We start from the raw sequence: 21393 nt of genomic DNA on the forward strand, positions 1-21393 counted from the left end.
GTCAGCAACAGTGGCTTGGCTTTGCAGCTGATCTAAATCATGAGGGTGCCTTGGTTTGATTATTAGTGTCTGTCTTTGTATCACAGCAACACCTCAATCCCCAAACTGAGATCGGGGTCTACTGTGCCAGGTGCTGCACAGACTCTTAGTCCCTCCCCCCAAGAGCTGGAGTCTAACGAGACAAGAGGGGAGGGGAAACTGAGGCATGGAGTATCTCCAAGCTTTGCCCCATAGCCACAAGACCAACGTTTTCCCAACAAGTGATCCAGCCTCCTGGGGAGATAAAACCCTCACAAGCAATGGCACAGGGGTGTTACGCCAGCAGATATAGCCAGAGATAGGAACCCTTTTTCACTAGAGGGTGACCTAGTGCCATGCACATGCTGACATCCTGCCCTGCGGCCCAATTCCCATCTTGGCACTGCACGAACCAGATCCTGATTTGTGGCCCTGACGCAGGCAAAGCTGCCGCTGACAGTGAGTGCCCCTTGAGTCACAGCACAGCACGCAGTCTCTGGTAAATCCTAGCAAGCGATTGCATCTCACAGTAACGGAGAGACAGGACTCCACTGTGCTGAACGTAAATGAGGTTCTTCTGTAGTGAGGCCATTGGACAAAACAGGAGCTGAGCCTGGATAGATTCCTGCTCTCTGTCTAGCTCCCAGTCTAGCCAGCCTGGCCCATGGAATTTCTGAAGACCAGAGAGAGAGAGGTTTATCCTGCCTGCTAATCGTACGACGTCAGCTTCCCCCCAACGCTGCCGTGCTCCCTGTGCCCCAAAGCAAGAGGGAGCATTTCCGGGAACACAAGGCAGAGACATCGGTGCACTTTCCAAGCCGCGCCTGGTTCCAGCTCAGCAGTTCAAGGGAAGCTTCTCTTTTAGCTAGAAAGAGGAACAAGCTGTCCCCGGAATCCCCAGGGCTGCTGCCCCCAGTATCACAGCTGATACTCCGTTCCCCCTGAGCTCCTGCAGCACCCACCAAGGGAGGGACAGGAACAATGCAGAACATTCACAGCGGGGGACATGAGCGACTGGGCACAAGGTGGGCAATGTAAAACAATCTGCAAAACAGTCCTCAGCTCCAGTGCCCCAGTGGCTCAGGGAACAGCATGGCTGGTGGAAGGGGACAGGGGGAGGGTTGCTGCAGGTTCCTGACCCCGTCTGCTGCACCAAATCCAAATACTGCAGCTTGGCCTGAAAGTGGGGGGAAATTTGCTTCTTAAGGCACAAATTTAAAGATATAAAGACATATGGAGTGAGTGCAAAGCTGAGCTCTCCTAAGGCTCCCGGCATGAGCAGGTCAGCAGCACGTCCTCTCACACCTGCCAGTCTGTGTAACTGGGGTCCCAAGTTACTGAATCCAATTGCAGTACCAGAGAGTGTCCCACTGCAGAGAGCTTGGCCCTGCAACAGAGTTTCCCAGGCCTATGGCAATGCTCATTAGCCAGGCTGCCATGCTCTGAGCTGCCACGGCCCTGGGGTCGACGCTGCCCAATGGATCAACTGGGTCAGCCCTTTCCAAAGGAGCTGTCCTGGGACGTGGGTCCCAAGCTGGGGCCTGGTGTTGCCCTGTCTCGCCTCCAGTTAGTGAGTCAGTTTCCGTCCAAACCCAGATTACCTGGGGGCACGGTTCCAGTTGTGGGGTCTGTTTTCATACTATGTCCCATTGTGGTGACTGCAGGTTTCCGTTTTTTCACATCACTTGGGGCTCCCAGCCAATCTAGTTCAGCCACAAGCCCTGGGATTGCTGCAGGCATCCCTGGGGGAGGCCCCTGGCTCTTGTTCTGCAGGGGGTCAAACTAGATGAACATCACAGTCCCTTCTGGCCTTCCCAGCTATTGTGACTAGTTATTGCCATGTTAAAAAACAAACAGCCCGTCCGTGAGAAAGGAGCAGACAGGCCTCCACGACTGGCTGGGAAAGCTTGCCCCCGGAATGGAGGGTGTGTTGCCACTCAGGTCAATATTACACAACACACATTGTGTCCTCAGCTCCTTTGTGTTCCTGGGTTAGAGCAGCACCAGTGCCAAGAGCCAGCCCCGGCAGACAGGCGAGGCACTGCACTGCTCAGCATCGGGAGAGAGCGGGACAAGGCTGGTGGGGCCTTAGCCAGGGAGCGCTGAGGGCGACAGTCTGTCCCTACACCACAGACCAGTCCCCTGACTTTGTCAAGAGTGGGGGTTGAGTGAACAAGCCCCCCCCACCAACTTGCGGTCAGGCAGTGCGGCTGCCATGCACCCCCTCTGTGGCCTATGCAGCCACTAGTCCACTCTAAGGGCTGGAGTGGCAGGCACTGGTCTCCATGCACCCAATCTAGGGGGCACCTGGCCACTGCAACTGCTGCCTCCCCTTTTCCAAAGGCTTCTGCATCACACCCATCCCGTGGAGCCTTCCAGCTACAGAGCCTCCCACGGTGTTTGTCCAGGCTGGCATGACGCCACACATGACAAGTTTGCACCTTTAGCTGCATTTTTTTGGCACAGGTCCATCACTAGGTTACTCAGGACCTTGTCGCTATGTAACAGGGGCTCCTGGCCCTGGGGCCAGCTCCTCATTGCCCTGCACCATGAGCTGCTGCTTACACCAGAGCCCCGTGCTGGCCAATGAACCAGAACGGCAGCGGTTCACACCCACTTTGCACAGGGCGCGGGGCAGTGAGTATTTAAAACCCTTGCGCTTTGGAAAGTGCCAGGCAGAGAGAAAGAAATGGGCTGTGGAGCCTGATACGGTCACTGAGCCCAGGCAGGTGAGGGTGAGACAATGAGATGGTGATTGCAGGTGGCTAGCCCGGCCCGGCAGTAGAACACAATGGATCAGCGAGGCTCAAAGAATGCAGTTGGGTGGTTTGGCTGCCTCCTAACTTTCCAGCCCAGGGTATCCAGGTGCTGTGCAAACGTTCATGGTTAGTGATTTAACATCACAGCCTCCCCCAGCCCCACCCACGGGACGGCTGTTAGTGCTGCTTATGCAAACACAGAGATTCAGAGATTCCAAAGCCAGAAGGGACCACTGTCTGACCCCGCCCAGAGACCGGCCCCAGAATCATTCCCAGAGCAGAGCTTGAAGGAAAACATCTAATCTGGATTTCAAAACTGTCAGTGACAGAGAATCCACCACGAGCCTGGGTCAACTGTTCCAGTGGTTAATTACTCTCACTGTTAAAAATATGCCTTATTTCCTGTCTGCCTTTGTCTAGCTTCAACTTCCAGCCATTGGGTCATGTTAGACCTCTCTCTGCTAGACTGAAGAGCCCATTATTAAATATGTGTTCTCCCTGCAGGTACTTATCAGTCACCCTTTAACCTTCTCTATGTTAAGCTAAATACATTGTGCTCCTTAAGTCTGTTACTATTAGGGTATGTCACACCAAAGCCAAATACGGAGGTAAAATAACCTCTCTACTGCAACCTGAGTTTCCCCTGTTTGTGAATCCCAGGATCACATTAGCACTTTGGTCACTGTGTCACGCTGGAAGCTCATACTCAGCTGATTATCCACCACAACCCCCAAATCTTTTCAGTCACGGCTTCCCAGGCTAGAGTCCCATCTCGTAGGTATGGCCTATATTCTCTGTTCCTAGATGGATGCCTTTAGCCATATTAAAACACTTATTGTTTGCTTGGGCCCAGATTACCAGCCGATCCAGATCGCACTGAATCAGTGACCTGCCCTCTTCGTAGTTTACCACTCCCCCAATATTTGTGTCACCTGCAAACTTTATCAGTGATGATTTTATGAACACACCCGTTCAATGATGACTCCCCATTTGCAATCACATTTTGAGACCTGTCAAGCAGGCACTGCAAAAGACTTTGCTCTGATACTGAGCTAGTTCCAATACTGATCATCTCAACACATTTGCCATGGGTAAGTTGCGTGTATAATTAAGCAGTGAAGACTCTTGCCTACTATTCTGGAAAGCTCCATTATAAAAGAAAATTCTAACTAACCACAAATTAAAATACACACGCCCTCAGTTTCTAATGAGTTTGCAAACACCAGAGCTTTCTAGCAGTGATATTCATGCTCATCTCTAACTACAATCCACAGAAAGAAAAGGAGTACTTGTGGCACCTTAGAGACTAACCAATTTATTTGAGCATGAGATGTTGCATCCGATGAAGTGAGCTGTAGCTCACGAAAGCTCATGCTCAAATAAATTGGTTAGTCTCTAAGGTGCCACAAGTCCTCCTTTTCTTTTTGCGAATACAGACTAACACGGCTGCTACTCTAAATACAATCCACAGACTCACTGATCTGATTTTCCTCCCTGTTTTCACATATTAAAGCCATTAGGCAGCAGCCATAACAGACTCAGGGGGGTGGCATTTTTGCCAAATTCTCCCTCTCCAGTAGGTGCCATCATTTCACTTCTCCTCCACCCTGGTGGCATGTGGGAATTGCGGTGAAGAACACAGCCCACCTCCTTTGATTAATTTGTTCATTTGCTGCTCACCTGCTGAGACAGCACAGAGTCAGGTAAGACAGGTACAGCTGTGTCCATTGTCACTTCTCTGCATGGTCAACGTCCGTGTTTTCAAATGACAGTTGTGGCATTTTGGTTATCCGTGAGGTTTTCCCGAGCCATCATCCCACTTAGCAGCCCCATAGCGCAGGAAGGGCAAGAGTGAAGTTGACTTTTTCAAATGAATTATTTTTTAATTTAGTATTGCATCTGTTTTTTGAGACCGTTTACTAATGATCACTGCACCACTCCCAAACTCCCGAGAGCATCCCTAGTCACGCCAGTATTTAAACCTGTGCTTAATGTACCGGCTTAAGGCCTATGGAAGTGCGTGCTTAAAGGTGTAGCACCTGTGTTCGTGCTGTCCTGAACCAGGGCCCGGGAGCTTATAACACTAGCCCCTTCTCCCGCAGCTTCTTGCCAAGGCTCTCAAAGCACGTGACAAACACTAGTGAGTTCAAGGGCACGGCTCCCGCACCAGGTAGGGCAGTGTTGTTATGTGTCACTACTTCCCTGCTGAGGCACGGCGGTCCAGTGCAGGGCAGAACCTAAGGCCCATGCATTACTCATTACTGTGTTATTACGGGAAAGCCCCAGCTAACCCCAGTGCCAGAGCTGTTAGTGCCTGTCCTGGCATGCCCGGGGGGTCTGTCTGACAGGTGCTGAGCATCCAGGCTGCAGTGGAACCCGAGGGAGGAAACTGGCTTTTTGCTTTTAGGGCTCCTGCCACTATCACAGCTCCATACGCATGTAAAAAAGCTCAGGTAAGTCAAGCCCAGCCATTGTGCAGCCTCTGACCGTGCCAGAGGACAGCTAGTGAGCTGGTGCATGGCTGAGGAATCGGCTCTTGGGGTGCCTTTACACCATATGTCACAGCTCCTTGCCGATTCACACAGCACGGAGACCCAGCTTTCCAGAGAGCATGGCTGCTCTACTCCCTGCTGGGAGACTCCCTGGGAAGATGGAGACATTCCAACCTGCAGGTGTAACATCGTGGCGGGACACAGAGAGCAACTTGTGACTCAGACTTCCCCGTGTGCACTCTGGGTGACCCAAGGGAGACATTCTTTGTCTCCAGCGGAGGACGAAACATCTGCTGCCTGCTGTCCTGAGCCTTGCGGTTACAGGGCAGATGGCATTCATAAACATCTCCCCCAGCTGACAGAGCATCCAACCCCTGGTTCATTCCCAGAATGGTGACAAGTGGGTCCTAGGGAGGCAGCTCTGAAAAAGGGGCTGGATTTGTGGGGGAAGGGCACAGACCTTTCTGAGTTCCCCAAAACTCTCTCCCATCGAGCTCCCCAATGTACTGAAATAAGCGGTGTCCTTAGGAACACAGCTATGGCCCTACATGATCAGACCCCTCATGTCTGGCCTCTGCTGATGCCTGATGCTGCAGAGGGAGGAGTAAACAAGGTAAGGCTGCCAGCTGCCTCCTTCACCTATGGGGATTGGCTGCAATTTGTTTATCCCTTCCTTAGCACAGGCACCCTCAGGCTGAATCCCGATCACACCTATTGTCCAACCTGGCCCCTTTGTTATTCATTGGCCTGCATGGTTGGCACTGCCCATGCAGATCCCAAGGAAGGTCTCTGCTCACGGGGCCCAGCCAGCCAACCGAGAAGGGTGGGGAAGAGGGTAGAGTGTGTGTCATAAATATAAAGGGAAGGGTAAACCCCTTTGAAATCCCTCCTGGCCAGGGGAAAGCTCCTCTCACCTGTAAAGGGTTAAGAAGCTAAAGGTAACCTCGCTGGCACCTGACCAAAATGACCAATGAGGAGACAAGATACTTTCAAAAGCTGGGAGGAGGGAGAGAAACAAAGGGTTTGTGTGTCTGTCTGTAGTCGTCTTGGCCGGGGACAGAACAGGAATGGAGTCTTAGAATTTTTAGTAAGTAATCTAGCTAGGTATGTGTTAGATTATGATTTCTTTAAATGGCTGAGAAAAGAATTGTGCTGAATAGAATAACTATTTCTGTCTGTGTATCTTTTTTGTAACTTAAGGTTTTGCCTAGAGGGGTTCTCTATGTTTTTGAATCTAATTACCCTGTAAGATATATACCATCCGGATTTTACAGGGGGGATTTCTTTATTTCTATTTACTTCTATTTTTTATTAAAAGTCTTCTTGTAAAACACTGAATGCTTTTTCATTGTTCTCAGATCCAAGGGTTTGGGTTTGTGGTCACCTATGCAAATTGGTGAGGCTTTTTATCCAACATTTCCCAGGAAAGGGGGGGTGCAAGTGTTGGGAGGATTGTTCATTGTTCTTAAGATCCAAGGGTCTGGGTCTGTGGTCACCTATGCAAATTGGTGAGGCTTTTTACCAAACCTTGTCCAGGAAGTGGGGTGCAAGGTTTTGGGAAGTATTTTGGGGGGAAGGACGCGTCCAAACAGCTCTTCCCCAGTAACCAGTATTAGTTTGGTGGTGGTAGCGGCCATTCCAAGGATAACGGGGGTAATATTTGTTACCTTGGGGAAGTTTTGACCTAAGCTGGTAAAGATAAGCTTAGGAGGTTTTTCATGCAGGTCCCCACATCTGTACCCTAGAGTTCAGAGTGGGGGAGGAACCTTGACATGGTGGCACAGTGGTGGGATTAACCTGAAATCATTTTGAGATCCAGTTGAGATTTTTTGAACTAGAAATACAGATTTTAAAAAGGAATTTTTAGGAAGTCCAGAAGGCAGCTTTGAAACTGAAAGCAGCTTGGTTTCTCTCTGCTTTGTGGCCAAGCAGAGACAAAAGGGGATTATCTTGTGAATTGCAGGTTTCATTTGCCTGGAGGCAGGGTACTTAACTCCTGCAGGGAAATTCACAGTCTTCCAACCCAGAGGTTTGTTTTTTTTTTCTTTTCTTCCTAAAAGTAAATAGGGGGGGTGTGCTCTACCCATTTGCCTGGAGACAAAAGTGGCAGGGTTTTTTTTAGGATTTTGATTTTTTTTTTTTGTTTTACAAGGAGCACAGGTTTGAAAAGAAATTTTTTTTTTTTCTTCGTTGGGCTGGGTAAGCAGGTTCCCAAGTAGTTCGAGGTTTTTTGCTTTAATTTGGGCCCAGAGCAGAGACAAGGGAATTGTCTTTTTCTGTAGGCTGACAATCACTATCAGAGAATAGGTATTCTATTCCAGCACAGCAAAAAATTACAGCCAAGTTTTGTTTGTTTATTTCTAAACCTCGGGTGTAAAGTTAGTTAAAAACAGAGAGGTTAGAATGGCCAAATCCTCGGCTCGACTACAGCTGGAATTAGCCAAATTTCAGGCTGAGGAAAAACAAAGGGAACATGAAAGACAGATAGAACTCATGCGGCTGGAGAAGGAGGTACAGGAGGCTGCCCACAAGAGGGAAATGGAGGCGAGGAAGCATGTGGAGGAGATGGAGAGAATAAAGGCCCAGCAGAACATACCAACAAACCCTAACAATCCTTCTCCAGGTACCACTTCCCATCCCAGAAAGTTCCCCACCTACAAGGCAGGTGATGATACTGAGGCCTTCTTAGAAAACTTCGAAAGGGCCTGCCTTGGGTACAACATCTCTACTGACCAATACATGGTAGAGCTGAGGCCGCAGCTCAGTGGACCCTTAGCTGAGGTGGCAGCTGAAATGCCTAGAGAACACATGAACAAGTATGAACTGTTTAAATCCCAGGCGAGAGTCAGAATGGGGATAACACCCGAGCAGTCTCGTCGGAGGTTCCGAGCCCTAAGGTGGAAACCAGACATGTCATTTACCCGACATGCCTACCACATTGTGAAACATTGGGATGCCTGGATATCAGGAGCAAGTGTTGAATCTCCAGTAAATTTGCCCTTCCTAATGCAAATGGAACAATTCTTAGAGGGTGTTCCTGAGGAAATAGAAAGATACATCCTAGATGGGAAACCCAAAACTGTAATCGAGGCAGGAGAGATTGGAGCCAGATGGGTGGAGGTGGCAGAGAAGAAGAAAACTGGTCGCAGTTGGAGCGGAGACCAGAAGGGACCACCCCAGACCACACCCTATTACCGGGGGCCGCCCAAAGCCCCACCTACCTCCCAAAGAACCCTCCAGACCCCTTATCGTCCCACCACCCCGTTCTCCAGCAACCCTCCTCGTCCCAGTGACCCGTCAGCTGGACGATGTTTTAAGTGTAACGAGCTGGGGCATGTAAAGGCCAACTGCCCCAAGAACCCCAACAGATTACAGTTCATTGCACCGGAATCACACCAGAGGTCCACAGGCCCAGATACCTCCCAGATACCCTTGGAGCGGAGGGAAACTGTGAGTGTGGGCGGGAAGAAGGTCACCGCGTGGAGGGACACCGGAGCACAAGTGTCAGCTATCCATGCTTCCTTAGTGGACCCCAATTTAATCAACCCAGAGATCCAAGTGACGATTCAACCCTTCAAGTCCAACTCTTTCAATTTGCCTACAGCCAAGTTGCCTGTCCAGTACAAGGGCTGGTCAGGAATGTGGACTTTTGCAGTCTATGATGATTATCCCATCCCCATGCTGTTGGGGGAAGACTTGGCCAATCATGTGAAGCAGGCCAAGAGGGTGGGAATGGTCACCCGCAACCAGGCTAAACAAGCCGTGAGGCCTAGCTCTGTTCCGGAAACTTCTATCAGGACCCAGTCAGAGGTGATGGACCTGGACCCCAGGCCAATGTCTGCAACAGCAGTAGTGGATCCAGTCCCAGAGACCCAGACGGAACCAGTCCCAGAACCGGAACCAGCCGAACAACCAACACCAGACCCCGTGTCAGCACTGAATCCAGTACTTGCAACCTCAACACCAGAGGGCCCCACCGAACCTGAACTGGCAGCAGCCGATAACCCTACACAAGAGGCTCAGCCGGAGCCTGAATCCCAACATAGTGCACCAGCGGAGAGCGGTTCACAGTCAACAGAAACAGCTCCATCCCCTATATCGCTTCCAGAGGGACCAAGCCTAGGTCCACAATCCCATGAGGAACTGATGTCTCCAGCATCAAGGGAACAGTTCCAGACCGAACAGGAAGCAGATGAAAGCCTCCAGAGAGCTTGGACGGCGGCACGGAGCAACCCACCGCCTCTCAGCTCTTCTAATCGATCCAGGTTTGTTGTAGAAAGAGGACTTTTATACAAGGAAACTCTTTCTGGGGGACACCAGGAAGACTGGCATCCTCAAAGACAGCTGGTAGTTCCAACTAAATACCGGGCCAAGCTCTTGAGCTTAGCCCATGATCACCCTAGTGGCCATGCTGGGGTGAACAGGACCAAAGACCGTTTGGGGGGGTCATTCCACTGGGAGGGAATGGGCAAGGATGTTTCTACCTATGTCCAGTCTTGTGAGGTGTGCCAAAGAGTGGGAAAACCCCAAGACCAGGTCAAAGCTCCTCTCCAGCCACTCCCCATCATTGAAGTTCCATTTCAGCGAGTAGCTGTGGATATTCTGGGTCCTTTTCCGAAAAAGACACCCAGAGGAAAGCAGTACATACTGACTTTCATGGATTTTGCCACCCGATGGCCGGAAGCAGTAGCTCTAAGCAACACCAGGGCTAAAAGTGTGTGCCAGGCACTAGCAGACATTTTTGCCAGGGTAGGTTGGCCCTCCGACATCCTCACAGATGCAGGGACTAATTTCCTGGCAGGAACTATGAAAAACCTTTGGGAAGCTCATGGGGTAAATCACTTGGTTGCCACTCCTTACCATCATCAAACAAATGGCATGGTGGAGAAGTTTAATGGAACTTTGGGGGCCATGATACGTAAATTCGTAAATGAGCACTCCAATGATTGGGACCTAGTATTGCAGCAGTTGCTCTTTGCCTACAGAGCTGTACCACATCCCAGTTTAGGGTTTTCCCCATTTGAACTTGTATATGGCCGTGAGGTTAAGGGGCCATTGCAGTTGGTGAAGCAGCAATGGGAGGGATTTACACCTTCTCCAGGAACTAACATTCTGGACTTTGTAACCAACCTACAAAACACCCTCCGAACCTCTTTAGCCCTTGCTAGAGAAAACTTACAGGATGCTCAAAAAGAGCAAAAAGCCTGGTATGATAAACATGCCAGAGAGCGTTCCTTCAAAGTAGGAGACCAGGTCATGGTCTTAAAGGCGCTCCAGGCCCATAAAATGGAAGCATCGTGGGAAGGGCCATTCGTGGTCCAGGAGCACCTGGGAGCTGTTAATTATCTCATAGCATTCCCCACCTCCAACCGAAAGCCTAAGGTGTACCATATTAATTCTCTAAAGCCCTTTTATTCCAGAGAATTAAAGGTTTGTCAGTTTACAGCCCAGGGAGGAGACGACGCTGAGTGGCCTGAAGGTGTCTATTACGAAGGGAAAAGTGCTGGGGGTGTGGAAGAGGTGAACCTCTCCATGACCCTTGGGCGTATGCAGCGACAGCAGATCCAGGAGCTGTGCACTAGCTACGCGCCAACGTTCTCAGCCACCCCAGGACTGACTGAACGGGCATACCACTCCATTGACACAGGTAATGCTCACCCAATTAGGGTCCACCCTTACCGGGTGTCTCCTCAAGCTAAAACTGCTATAGAACGGGAGATCCAGGATATGTTACAGATGGGTGTAATCCGCCCCTCTGAAAGTGCATGGGCATCTCCAGTGGTTCTAGTTCCCAAACCAGATGGGGAAATACGTTTTTGCGTGGACTACCGTAAGCTAAATGCTGTAACTCGCCCAGACAACTATCCCATGCCACGCACAGATGAACTATTAGAGAAACTGGGAAGGGCCCAGTTCATCTCTACCTTGGACTTAACCAAGGGGTACTGGCAGGTACCGCTAGATGAATCTGCCAAGGAAAGGTCAGCCTTCATCACACATCTCGGGCTGTATGAATTTAATGTACTCCCTTTCGGGCTGCGAAATGCACCCGCCACTTTCCAAAGACTTGTAGATGGTCTCCTAGCGGGATTAGGAGAATATGCAGTCGCCTACCTTGACGATGTGGCCATATTTTCGGATTCCTGGGCAGACCACCTGGAACATCTACAAAAAGTCCTTGAGCGCATAAGGGAGGCAGGACTAACTGTTAAGGCTAAGAAGTGTCAAATAGGCCTAAACAGAGTGACTTACCTTGGACACCAGGTGGGTCAAGGAACTATCAGCCCCCTACAGGCCAAAGTGGATGCTATCCAAAAGTGGCCTGTCCCAAAGTCAAAGAAACAGGTTCAATCCTTCTTAGGCTTGGCCGGTTATTACAGACGATTTGTACCGCACTACAGCCAAATCGCTGCCCCACTGACAGACCTAACCAAAAAGAAACAGCCAAATGCTGTTCAGTGGACCGGAAGGTGTCAGAAGGCCTTTAACAAGCTTAAAGCGACACTCATGTCTGACCCTGTACTAAGGGCCCCAGACTTTGACAAACCGTTCCTAGTAACCACAGATGCATCCGAGCGTGGTGTGGGAGCAGTTTTAATGCAGAAAGGACCTGATCAAGAATTCCACCCTGTAGTGTTTCTCAGCAAAAAACTGTCTGAGAGGGAAAGCAACTGGTCAGTCACTGAAAAAGAATGTTATGCCATTGTCTACGCTCTGGAAAAGCTACGCCCATATGTTTGGGGACAGCGTTTCCACCTGCAAACCGACCATGCTGCACTAAAGTGGCTTCACACCGTCAAAGAAACTAACAGAAAACTTCTTCGGTGGAGTTTAGCTCTCCAAGATTTTGATTTCGACATCCAACACATCTCAGGAGCTTCTAACAAAGTGGCTGATGCACTCTCCCGTGAAAGTTTCCCAGAATCAACTGGTTAAAATCGTCCTTGAGATGTGGAAAATATTGTTAGTCTTTATGTACTTGGTAGTATATTTAGAGATGCATGTGTCTTATTAACTCTGTTTTCCTAGAGCTCCAGGAAGAAATCCCAGCCAGTGTTTCACCCTAGCTGAGATTTGGGGGGCGTGTCATAAATATAAAGGGAAGGGTAAACCCCTTTGAAATCCCTCCTGGCCAGGGGAAAGCTCCTCTCACCTGTAAAGGGTTAAGAAGCTAAAGGTAACCTCGCTGGCACCTGACCAAAATGACCAATGAGGAGACAAGATACTTTCAAAAGCTGGGAGGAGGGAGAGAAACAAAGGGTTTGTGTGTCTGTCTGTAGTCGTCTTGGCCGGGGACAGAACAGGAATGGAGTCTTAGAATTTTTAGTAAGTAATCTAGCTAGGTATGTGTTAGATTATGATTTCTTTAAATGGCTGAGAAAAGAATTGTGCTGAATAGAATAACTATTTCTGTCTGTGTATCTTTTTTGTAACTTAAGGTTTTGCCTAGAGGGGTTCTCTATGTTTTTGAATCTAATTACCCTGTAAGATATATACCATCCGGATTTTACAGGGGGGATTTCTTTATTTCTATTTACTTCTATTTTTTATTAAAAGTCTTCTTGTAAAACACTGAATGCTTTTTCATTGTTCTCAGATCCAAGGGTTTGGGTTTGTGGTCACCTATGCAAATTGGTGAGGCTTTTTATCCAACATTTCCCAGGAAAGGGGGGGTGCAAGTGTTGGGAGGATTGTTCATTGTTCTTAAGATCCAAGGGTCTGGGTCTGTGGTCACCTATGCAAATTGGTGAGGCTTTTTACCAAACCTTGTCCAGGAAGTGGGGTGCAAGGTTTTGGGAAGTATTTTGGGGGGAAGGACGCGTCCAAACAGCTCTTCCCCAGTAACCAGTATTAGTTTGGTGGTGGTAGCGGCCATTCCAAGGATAACGGGGGTAATATTTGTTACCTTGGGGAAGTTTTGACCTAAGCTGGTAAAGATAAGCTTAGGAGGTTTTTCATGCAGGTCCCCACATCTGTACCCTAGAGTTCAGAGTGGGGGAGGAACCTTGACAGTGTGGGAAGAAGAGTTATGGCAGAGAAGGGTGGGGCAGCAGGCTCACTCTTACACACATATTGGCTCCTCTGCTCTGGGGGCTTTGAATGTTGACATGTAATTGCAGGGAGGGCTAGCGAAGGGGGCCGGGGATCTGAAGGAGGAGGAGAGCTTGCACATTCCACAAGCAGCTGCCAAAGGTGGCACTTGGATTCATGGGGCCTGGCACTCACTGTCCCAGCCCGACACATGTCGTGGTGCTTGGCTGTAACGTGCGTGCGCCGGTCAGCTGTGCTGTTTCCGACCCAGGGATTCTCCCTGGATTCTCATCATGAGCTACCACAAGTTGGCTCTAACTCTTGGAGGTGCCATGCTGACTAGCAACAAAAGCCATGTGGGGCGTCTCCTGGAGCTGAGCGGTGAAAGCCTTGGAGAACAGAGCACCTTGTGCCATAAAGCCCCTGGGACGAAGCAGCCCAGCTCAGCAGCGAGAGCTTTCAGTGAGACAGCAATACCATGGCAATCTTTAAAATGCGTTTTCATAACGTAGCTGTCCTTAGCCCTTTTAAATCTGAGGTGCTCAACGTGCTTTACACGTACACACACAGGGTAAGCAAGGGATAAATGAATGGAGCACGGCACCCACCACTGAAACGGAGCCTCTTCCGGGGTGCAACATGGTAGCTGTCTAAAAGTCAACAGCAACACAACACACCGGCTCAGGTCAGGAAAGGACAAAGAACCCTGGACCAGCTGCTGCTGAAGAAAGGAAATTGAGTAAAGAGATGGGCAACTTGTGCTCACTGATCCACGAATGAAACTGGGTGACCCGCCTAGAAATATGACGAGCTAGTGACCTTAGAAGCAAGGGCATAACCATCTGGTAACCTTCCGTCTCACATTTTCTTCTTTCCCCCTCCACCCTATAACATTTCTGACTCAAAACCAACTTGGAGCAATGCGGAAGGACAGACAGAGGGAGTGGGAAAAGCCTTGCTCCATCAATTCCCTCCTGATAGGCTAATTTTGGCAATAGCTCTGCCTGTGAGTCACTCTCCAGTGGTAGATGCAGAGAAGATTATGCAAGTGATGTTGATGCTGACAGATGGGTGTCAAATTACAATCCAAATCATAATTCCTGCTTGACGACTCCCGTTGTGGGTTTTAAATAGCACTCCCACTGTCCAGCGGTCAGTGCTAAGGTAGAGCACCAAAGAGCAGGGGCTGCTCAGCTCAGGCAGAGTGGGGAGAGCTGCAGAGCATCTGAGACTCTGGACAAACCACATGGGTTCTGGCACCCTTCGGGCACTCGGTGATTGAAGGGCACGTGCTGCGTTCCAGGCATCCCTTGGATCTGGGAAACTGACTCTTTCCACAGTCTGAAGGACACCTCGCAGCTGGGCAGACATGGTGAGTCACCAACATGGTAGAACAGCTTTCTTTCACTTCCCAGGGCCCTCTGGCAGATCCCACCATCCTTCCCATAGGGATGGGAGAAGCTCACCTCCCTATTCACTGCCATTTCACTGCTCTCCTGCCGGAATTTCAGACTCAGTCAGATAGAGAGCAGCTCTGTGTTTGAACGAGGTAGATTTATTATCCCTGGGTGTGAAAGAAAAAACCAGGGCACTCCCGTTCCCCCTTTCAAATGACCTGTTCTTCCGTGGCTCTGAATATCCAACAGCAGTTCTGAGCCCGGGAGTGTAACCCATCCTCTGCCCCCTTTCTTCTTCTGGGCTTTGCTTTATTGCTTGCTAAATATATCATGAGATGCTACTGCCCAGAGCCCGTAGCTCCCCAACTTCTGCATGGCTTCCCCTCCTGCCTCTCCACCCTAGGAACTGCACAAATACATCGCTGGAATTAGCTTCCCCTCAAAAGTTTGCTTGCTGGGGTCCAGGGCTCTTCCTGAGGTCAAAATACATGTGTTCTTAGAAGGGTCATTCCCTAAGAGAGTCGCCAGCCTCCCCCAAGCTTCTCAGCCAATGCCCCTGAAACTGGCCTGCCCCAAAGGGAAGGCGCTGTGGAACGTGGGTGCAACGTGCACTAACACTATGGCTGTGTGCACGAGGGTTTTCAGAAAATCTGCCCCCGTGTCTCTCCCCCAACGGCAGCTGCAGTGCGAGCAGGGGCAGTGCACAGGGGTGTCGCCCAATGCAGGCGGAGAACACACTGGCACTGTGAGCAGCAGGATATTTCCCCAAAAGATCGTAGTGCAGACAAGGCTCAGGACAGGAGAATGACCACTGATTTCAATGGGAACAAAGCCCCCAGTCTGCACCCCTTACTCACCCTGAAGAGTACACACGCCTGTTGAAGTTACTAGGATTGAAGGGGGCAGAATGTGACAGTAACTCAGGCTTCTGCAAGGGACGTCCCATTTCCATGTCCCAGAGATCTGACAGCCATTTTTGGAAGGTTCTATCAACTTTCCTTTGCAAAGTCTACACAGAGCACAGCTCACACTAGCTAGCAGGCTGCTCTGATAGAAGGAGTGGGAAACATTTTCATGCAGATGATGTAGGCTGTGACGAAGTGCACCCTACTATAATTACCCATTTAATAGTGCCCCTCACAGAGAGAGCCCTCTATAGACTCTGACGAATCAGCCCAACCACCTCACAGTGAGAGAGGGAGGTAAAGAAATACCATCCCCCATTTTATAGCTGGGAGAGCTAGACAAAAAGGGGCAGCGTGATTTGCCAAAGGTCAGTGAGTTCGTACAACCCAGGAGTTCCTCACTCCCAGTCCAGAGTGCATACCATTTACTCACTAATTAATGAGTCCTTACGAGTCAAAGCAGCATGGGAAGAATTCCTTCCTCTCTTTCTTAAAAGTAAAAAACAGTAAATGTAACAGTTCAGCAGGCAGCTCTGCACCATCACCCCCGTGTTGTCTGTGCCACACAGCCAGAGGAATCAGTAAAGTCAGAATGACCCCTGTAACTGATCCCTGACACAAGCAGGGTGCAGCAAACCTAGGGCTTGGATGAATCCACCCAAATGTCCTGGATTCAAATGCTTATCTCGGAGTCAAACACTTGTTGGTTTGCGTTTGTCAGGACACGGTTTGGGGCACCAGAGCATCAGAAGCTGCATTAATGTTCTGTCAGAGAAGACAGCAAGGTCATTTTAATTAGCCATAGCAGCTCCCAGTTTTCCAAGAAAACTGTGTTTGCTTTACATAAACAAGCTGGCACAGTTCCTGCCATGCTTTGAATTTAACCAATGCAGCTATAATTACAATGGGCTGTGTTTGATGTCAGTTAGAGGGATACTGCACACACACTGACTGGCTGCCTCCAGAGACCAGACTGAAAGCAGAGACTTTCTTTTGATATGAGGAGATTGCATAGACCCAAGGAAAGGCTAAGACCAAGTATAGCTCAGACATTATCCACTCTGCTCAAGAAGGATTTGACATGCACAGGACGTCATTCAACTGGCCACTTGTGTCTCTAAATACTAGTCTAGTCTCTAGGCAAGTTTTCATTCCAGCATTATAGAATCCTAGAAGATTAGGGTTGGAAGATACATAAGGAGGTCATCTAGTCCAACCCCCTGCTCAAAGCAGGACCAACACCAACTAAATCATCCCAGCCAGGCCTTTGTCAAGCTGGGCCTTAAAAACCTCTAAGGATGGACATTCCACCACCTCCCTAGGTAACCCATTCCAGTGCTTCACCAACCTCCTAGTGAAATAGTTTTTCCTAATATCCAACCTAAACCACCCCCACTGCAACTTGAGACCATTGCTCCTTATTCTGTCATCTGCCACCACTGAGAACAGCCGAACTCCATCCTCTTTGGAACCCTCCTTCAGGTAGTTGAAAGGTGCTATCAAATCCCCCTTCACTCTTCTCTTCTGCAGACTGAAAACCCCAGTTCCCTCAGCCTCTCCTTGTAAGTTGTGTGCCCCAGCCCCGTAATCATTTCTGTTGCCCGCTGCTGGACTCTCTCCAATATTTCCACATCCCTTCTCTAGTGGGGGGACCAAAACTGGACACAATACTCCAAGTGTGGCCTCACCAGTGCTCAATAGAGGGGAATAATCACTTCCCTCGATTTGCTGGCAATGCTCCTACTAATGCAGCCCAATATGCTGTTGGCCTTCTTGGCAACAAGGGCACACTGCTGACTCAGATCCAGCTTCTCGTCCACAATAATCTCCAGGTCCTTTTTTGCAGAACTGCTGATTAGCCAGTCGGTCCCCAGCCTATAAAGGTGCATGGAATTTTTCCTTTTTAAGTGCAGGACTCTGCACTTGTCCTTGTTGAACTTCATCAGATTTCTTTTGGCCCAATCTTCCAATTTATCTAGGTCACTCTGGACCCTATCCCTACCCTCCAGCGTATCTACCTCTCCCCCCAGCTTAGTGTCATCTGCAAACTTGCTGAAGGTGCAATTCATCTCATCATCCAGATCATTAAATCTGGGCTGAATTGTCTGCAATGAAACACGTAACAAAGACCAACCTGAGGCAGCCACAGAGGGACAGAGAGTTCAGTTGGTCCAAAAGGCCTTTGAAAGTCCAAACAGAGCCCTGAGCAGGGCTCCAACAAGCAGGAAGCTCTGTAGAAGAAGGAGAAGGACAGGAACTCAGCAGAGTCCCCTGCCAGCACCCCGGGGCCAGTGTGGGAATTTGGCCCTAAGTATTTATGTAGAGTGGGCAGCTGCCCATGATTATTGCAGAGGGGGAATCTCCTCAGTGACCTAGGCTGAACCTAGCCTTCTACTTCCCCACCCTTGGCATGGTGGCATGAGCCCTCTTAGTTATAGAAGAGGCTCGGTCTGTGAGGTAGGGCTGGAATTCAGAGGCCGCTGGAGGGGTGCTGACACAAGAGGTCAGAGCCAGGGAGGACTGGTCATGTGTTTGTTCAAAGCCCTCATGATCACCGGAGGCTGCAGGTGGTATTTCATGGGTGAGCAGGCTGGGCTGTTGCAAGGCAATCTGGCATTTATACAGACACCACACACAGAAGATAGCAGCTTCCTGGAAGAAATCAAGTCAGGGATGGGCAGAGGAAAAGGCAGAAAGCTAAACTGACCCCCTAGCCCCAAAGATACACCCCTCCTTCTCCCCCTTACACTCTCACTGCCCCACACACCCACTCCCCAGACAGATTTACTTTTTCACACCAGACTCCTGGATCTCCTTATTGGCAAGCAGCTGGTATGTTGTACATTACCCAACCACCTGCTGCCCTGCCATGACTCACTGCTGAACATGGGCTTCAAGGACAAAGATCCTGACTAATCTGCCCCAGGGAGGAAAAACTCAGACCATAAACATCTCTCCCTGCCCCACTAAACTCCAGGGACAAGTTTGTTAGGATTTAACCCATTGCACGGGCTATGGTAGAGAAGTGGAAGAGACAGTGGGTATTACGAAGCACTGCCAGACAGCCCAGAGAGCTCAGTAAATAGTGAGTTATGGACACCGTGCTCACGAATTTCCAAAGGGTTTCCAATAATAATAAAAGCTTGCATTTCCACAGCAGCCTGGAGGGTTGAGCAGAGGGCAAGGGATCAGCAGATCCTGGATTCGAATCCTGACCCTGGCCCTGACTTCAGGTTGCAATGCAGGTGAGGGAAGGCCTGTCTCAGGTCTCACTCCCTACCCTGTACAGTGGCCCGCAAAACCAAGAGCCAGCCCTGAGCAGCACTAGGACGGCAGCACTGAGTTCCAGGCAGACAGCACAGAGAAGGAGAAGACAAGAGACCCCAATCCAAACGCCCTTGCCACAGAAGAGAATGGGGGCTTGTGCTGGGGAACCCAGGTACTGTGCACTGCAGGCCAGTGGGCATGTTTGGACCCTGCTAGAACACACGGAGAAGCACTCTGCCCCCATGGCACTGCTGATCACCCGCTCTCTGCGCTGCCCCGTGTGGTTTTATCCCAGACACCCACAACATCTGCGGCTTTTCTTAGCGCCCCACTCCTGGAGTCCGGTGACAACACGAGAATCGCAGCTTTCATTTAAAACAAAAAGTCAGCCTCTAGCCCTGGCGGCTGTGGAGAAAATGCTGACAAGGTGAATGCGTCCCAGCGGCTCAGCAAGCAGGAGGCAAAGAGACAATACCACCACCATTTACTGTGGGTTAGAGCCCATGATTCTGGGGGCCTGACTCGTGATTTTTAAATGCTCGGGGTGAGCAACCCTGCAAATGATTAATAACAGCAAACAGCTGAGAAGTCTGACATCACACAACCCCCTCCCCCACTCAACAAGCAGCTCCCATCCCTGCTCCCAGGCTCCGGAATCTCACTCCCTGTTGAATCTGTCTCCTTTGTGGGCCATTTTGTCTTAGCATTTAACCCCCCTGTTCCCTGCTCATCCTGGGCACAGTCCCTGCACAGAGTCCTGACGCTTACCTGCCATTGCAGCGTCCAGCAGTGACACTGGATGGAATGGTCTCGCGCAGGGCTGGAAGGGACATTAAAGTGACATGGAAATGGGCTGATTTCCATAGGCCAGGAGTTCACTGTGAAAGCAGCCAGGGTCAGAGGGCAGCTCTTGGCAGCACAGTGAAGGCATCCATGCAAATATATAGCGGCCACATGAAAGTCCAGCCACGCTGCCCTGACTCTCTCTGTTTAGCATGAATACATCGACCAGAGAGAAGCTTGGCTGCTCCTAAGGCAAAGCCTGGGTGATGTGTTTATCAGGACTTCTCCTTCTGTAATCAGGTGTGGAGAGAAGGAGGGGGCTTAGTGTCTTATTTATCACTTTCTCCTGAGACTGGCTGCTGCAAAGGGGTTTTTTTACACGTCTCCTAGCAGCTGCAATAGCTGTCCCTGCTCTTCTTTATACTGTTTGTCCCTGTAGGCTGGGGGTGGCTTCCCCGCCCCGCTCTGCAGGGACCACACAGACATGCACAGCACGATGGAAAAAGGCAAAAGACATGGGAACAGCCTCAGGGTGTGGGGCAGCCCAAGCCATCAAATTGGACCTGGGCGGCAATGCAAGACAGATATACTGGAAAAGCCACCTGCCTCTTGCTGCTGTGCAGCCTGCTTTATTCCTGAGCTGGGGGAATGGGGGATGTGCCTCTCTCCAGAGTTCATCCCCTGCCTAGATATTCGTTAGGCTATTCCCACAGTGCACCAGCCTGCACGGAATGGCAGGGTCAGCAAAGTTCTTTCCAGGGGCAGAATCGCCCACACACCAATGCCCGAGTCTCCTGGAAAGGGCCTCCGTCTGCTACCAACCAGTGCTTCCTGCACGCCCGTGGACACTATCAAAAGATGCCCCCAGAAGTGCCAGTTAGGGGGTCTCAGGAAACTCTCAGGCAGGCAAGAGAGGCCACTTCCGGCCAACCGAGAGAGCCCCTGAACAAATCTTGACTCCAACACCCAGGCACTAGGAGCGCTTTCAAATCTGCAACTCAATCTAGTTCTCAATTTTTCATCCCTATTTTTAACATGGATTGAATTCAAAACCCTGAGGTGTTTGAAATCTGGTTCTCAGTCAGCTGGCTGAGGCCCAGCTGTAGTTAATCCCTAGCCTAGAGCTTCACATCCCCTTGAATCAGACCCCGGGCAGCCCCTCTGCTCGGTCTGTGCCCAGACTTTCAGTTCTGCACAACTTCTCAATGCAGTTCAGTGACGCTGAGGTGATGCAATCTGTTCCTTGGCACTGCCAACTCAGAGACTCTACCTGGATTTTAGTAACAAGTTCCCCAGACAATTGTAGCCTTCGTTCTTTTGGAAAATTACATGCGGAGTTTCAATGGGGTTATTTTTTTCTTTGTTGTTAGTTTGTTTTCAATTAACTGTGGAAAAAATTGCACAGGTGGAGAAGCATCCTCAGACATAGAGCCACAGAAACGTGGGGCTGGAAAGGGCCTCAACAGCTCGCCCAGTCCAGCCCTGCCCTGAGACAGGACCAAATAAACCCAGACCCTCCCTGACAGGCGTTTGTCTGACCTGTTCTTAAAACCCTCTGGTGACAGGGATTGGACAACCTGCCTTGGAGCCTGTTCCAGAGCTTAGCTACCCTGAGAGTTAGAAAGGTTTTCCGAATATCTCACTGTACTGCAGATTAATCCCATTACTTCTTATCCTGCCTTCAGTGAACATGGAAAACAATTGATCACCATCCTCTTTATAACAGCCTTTAACATAGTTC

The 21393-nt window shown here is 50.0% G+C and overlaps 2 protein-coding genes across 16 annotated transcripts in view; one reads left to right on the forward strand and one right to left on the reverse strand.

Annotated features, from left to right (window-relative positions):
• The window catches only part of SMIM35 (small integral membrane protein 35), a 38477-nt gene extending 18791 nt beyond the window's left edge, over positions 1-19686 (reverse strand). For all 3 annotated transcript variants that reach the window (XR_012155890.1, XM_073320552.1, XM_073320554.1), the window contains exon 1: positions 19638-19686. Coding sequence is in view for 2 of the 3 variants with exons in the window: in XM_073320552.1 (XP_073176653.1) it covers positions 19638-19644 (7 nt within the window). In the remaining variant the exon portion in view is untranslated. The remainder of the gene's footprint in view (positions 1-19637) is intronic.
• TMPRSS4 (transmembrane serine protease 4) overlaps positions 14444-21393 on the forward strand; it is a 36178-nt gene continuing 29228 nt past the window's right edge. For 8 of the 13 annotated variants that reach the window (XM_073320535.1, XM_073320537.1, XM_073320534.1 and 5 more), the window contains exons 1-2: positions 14444-14672; positions 18760-19413. In XM_073320535.1, coding sequence (XP_073176636.1) covers positions 19405-19413 — 9 coding nt within the window. In that variant the 5' untranslated portion in view covers positions 14444-14672; positions 18760-19404. The remainder of the gene's footprint in view (positions 14673-18759; positions 19414-21393) is intronic. The other 5 variants (XM_073320543.1, XM_073320539.1, XM_073320542.1 and 2 more) reach the window with 1 other exon arrangement.

The sequence above is a fragment of the Lepidochelys kempii genome, chromosome 22 (genome assembly GCF_965140265.1).
Source record: "Lepidochelys kempii isolate rLepKem1 chromosome 22, rLepKem1.hap2, whole genome shotgun sequence".
NCBI classification, from domain to species: domain Eukaryota; kingdom Metazoa; phylum Chordata; order Testudines; family Cheloniidae; genus Lepidochelys; species Lepidochelys kempii.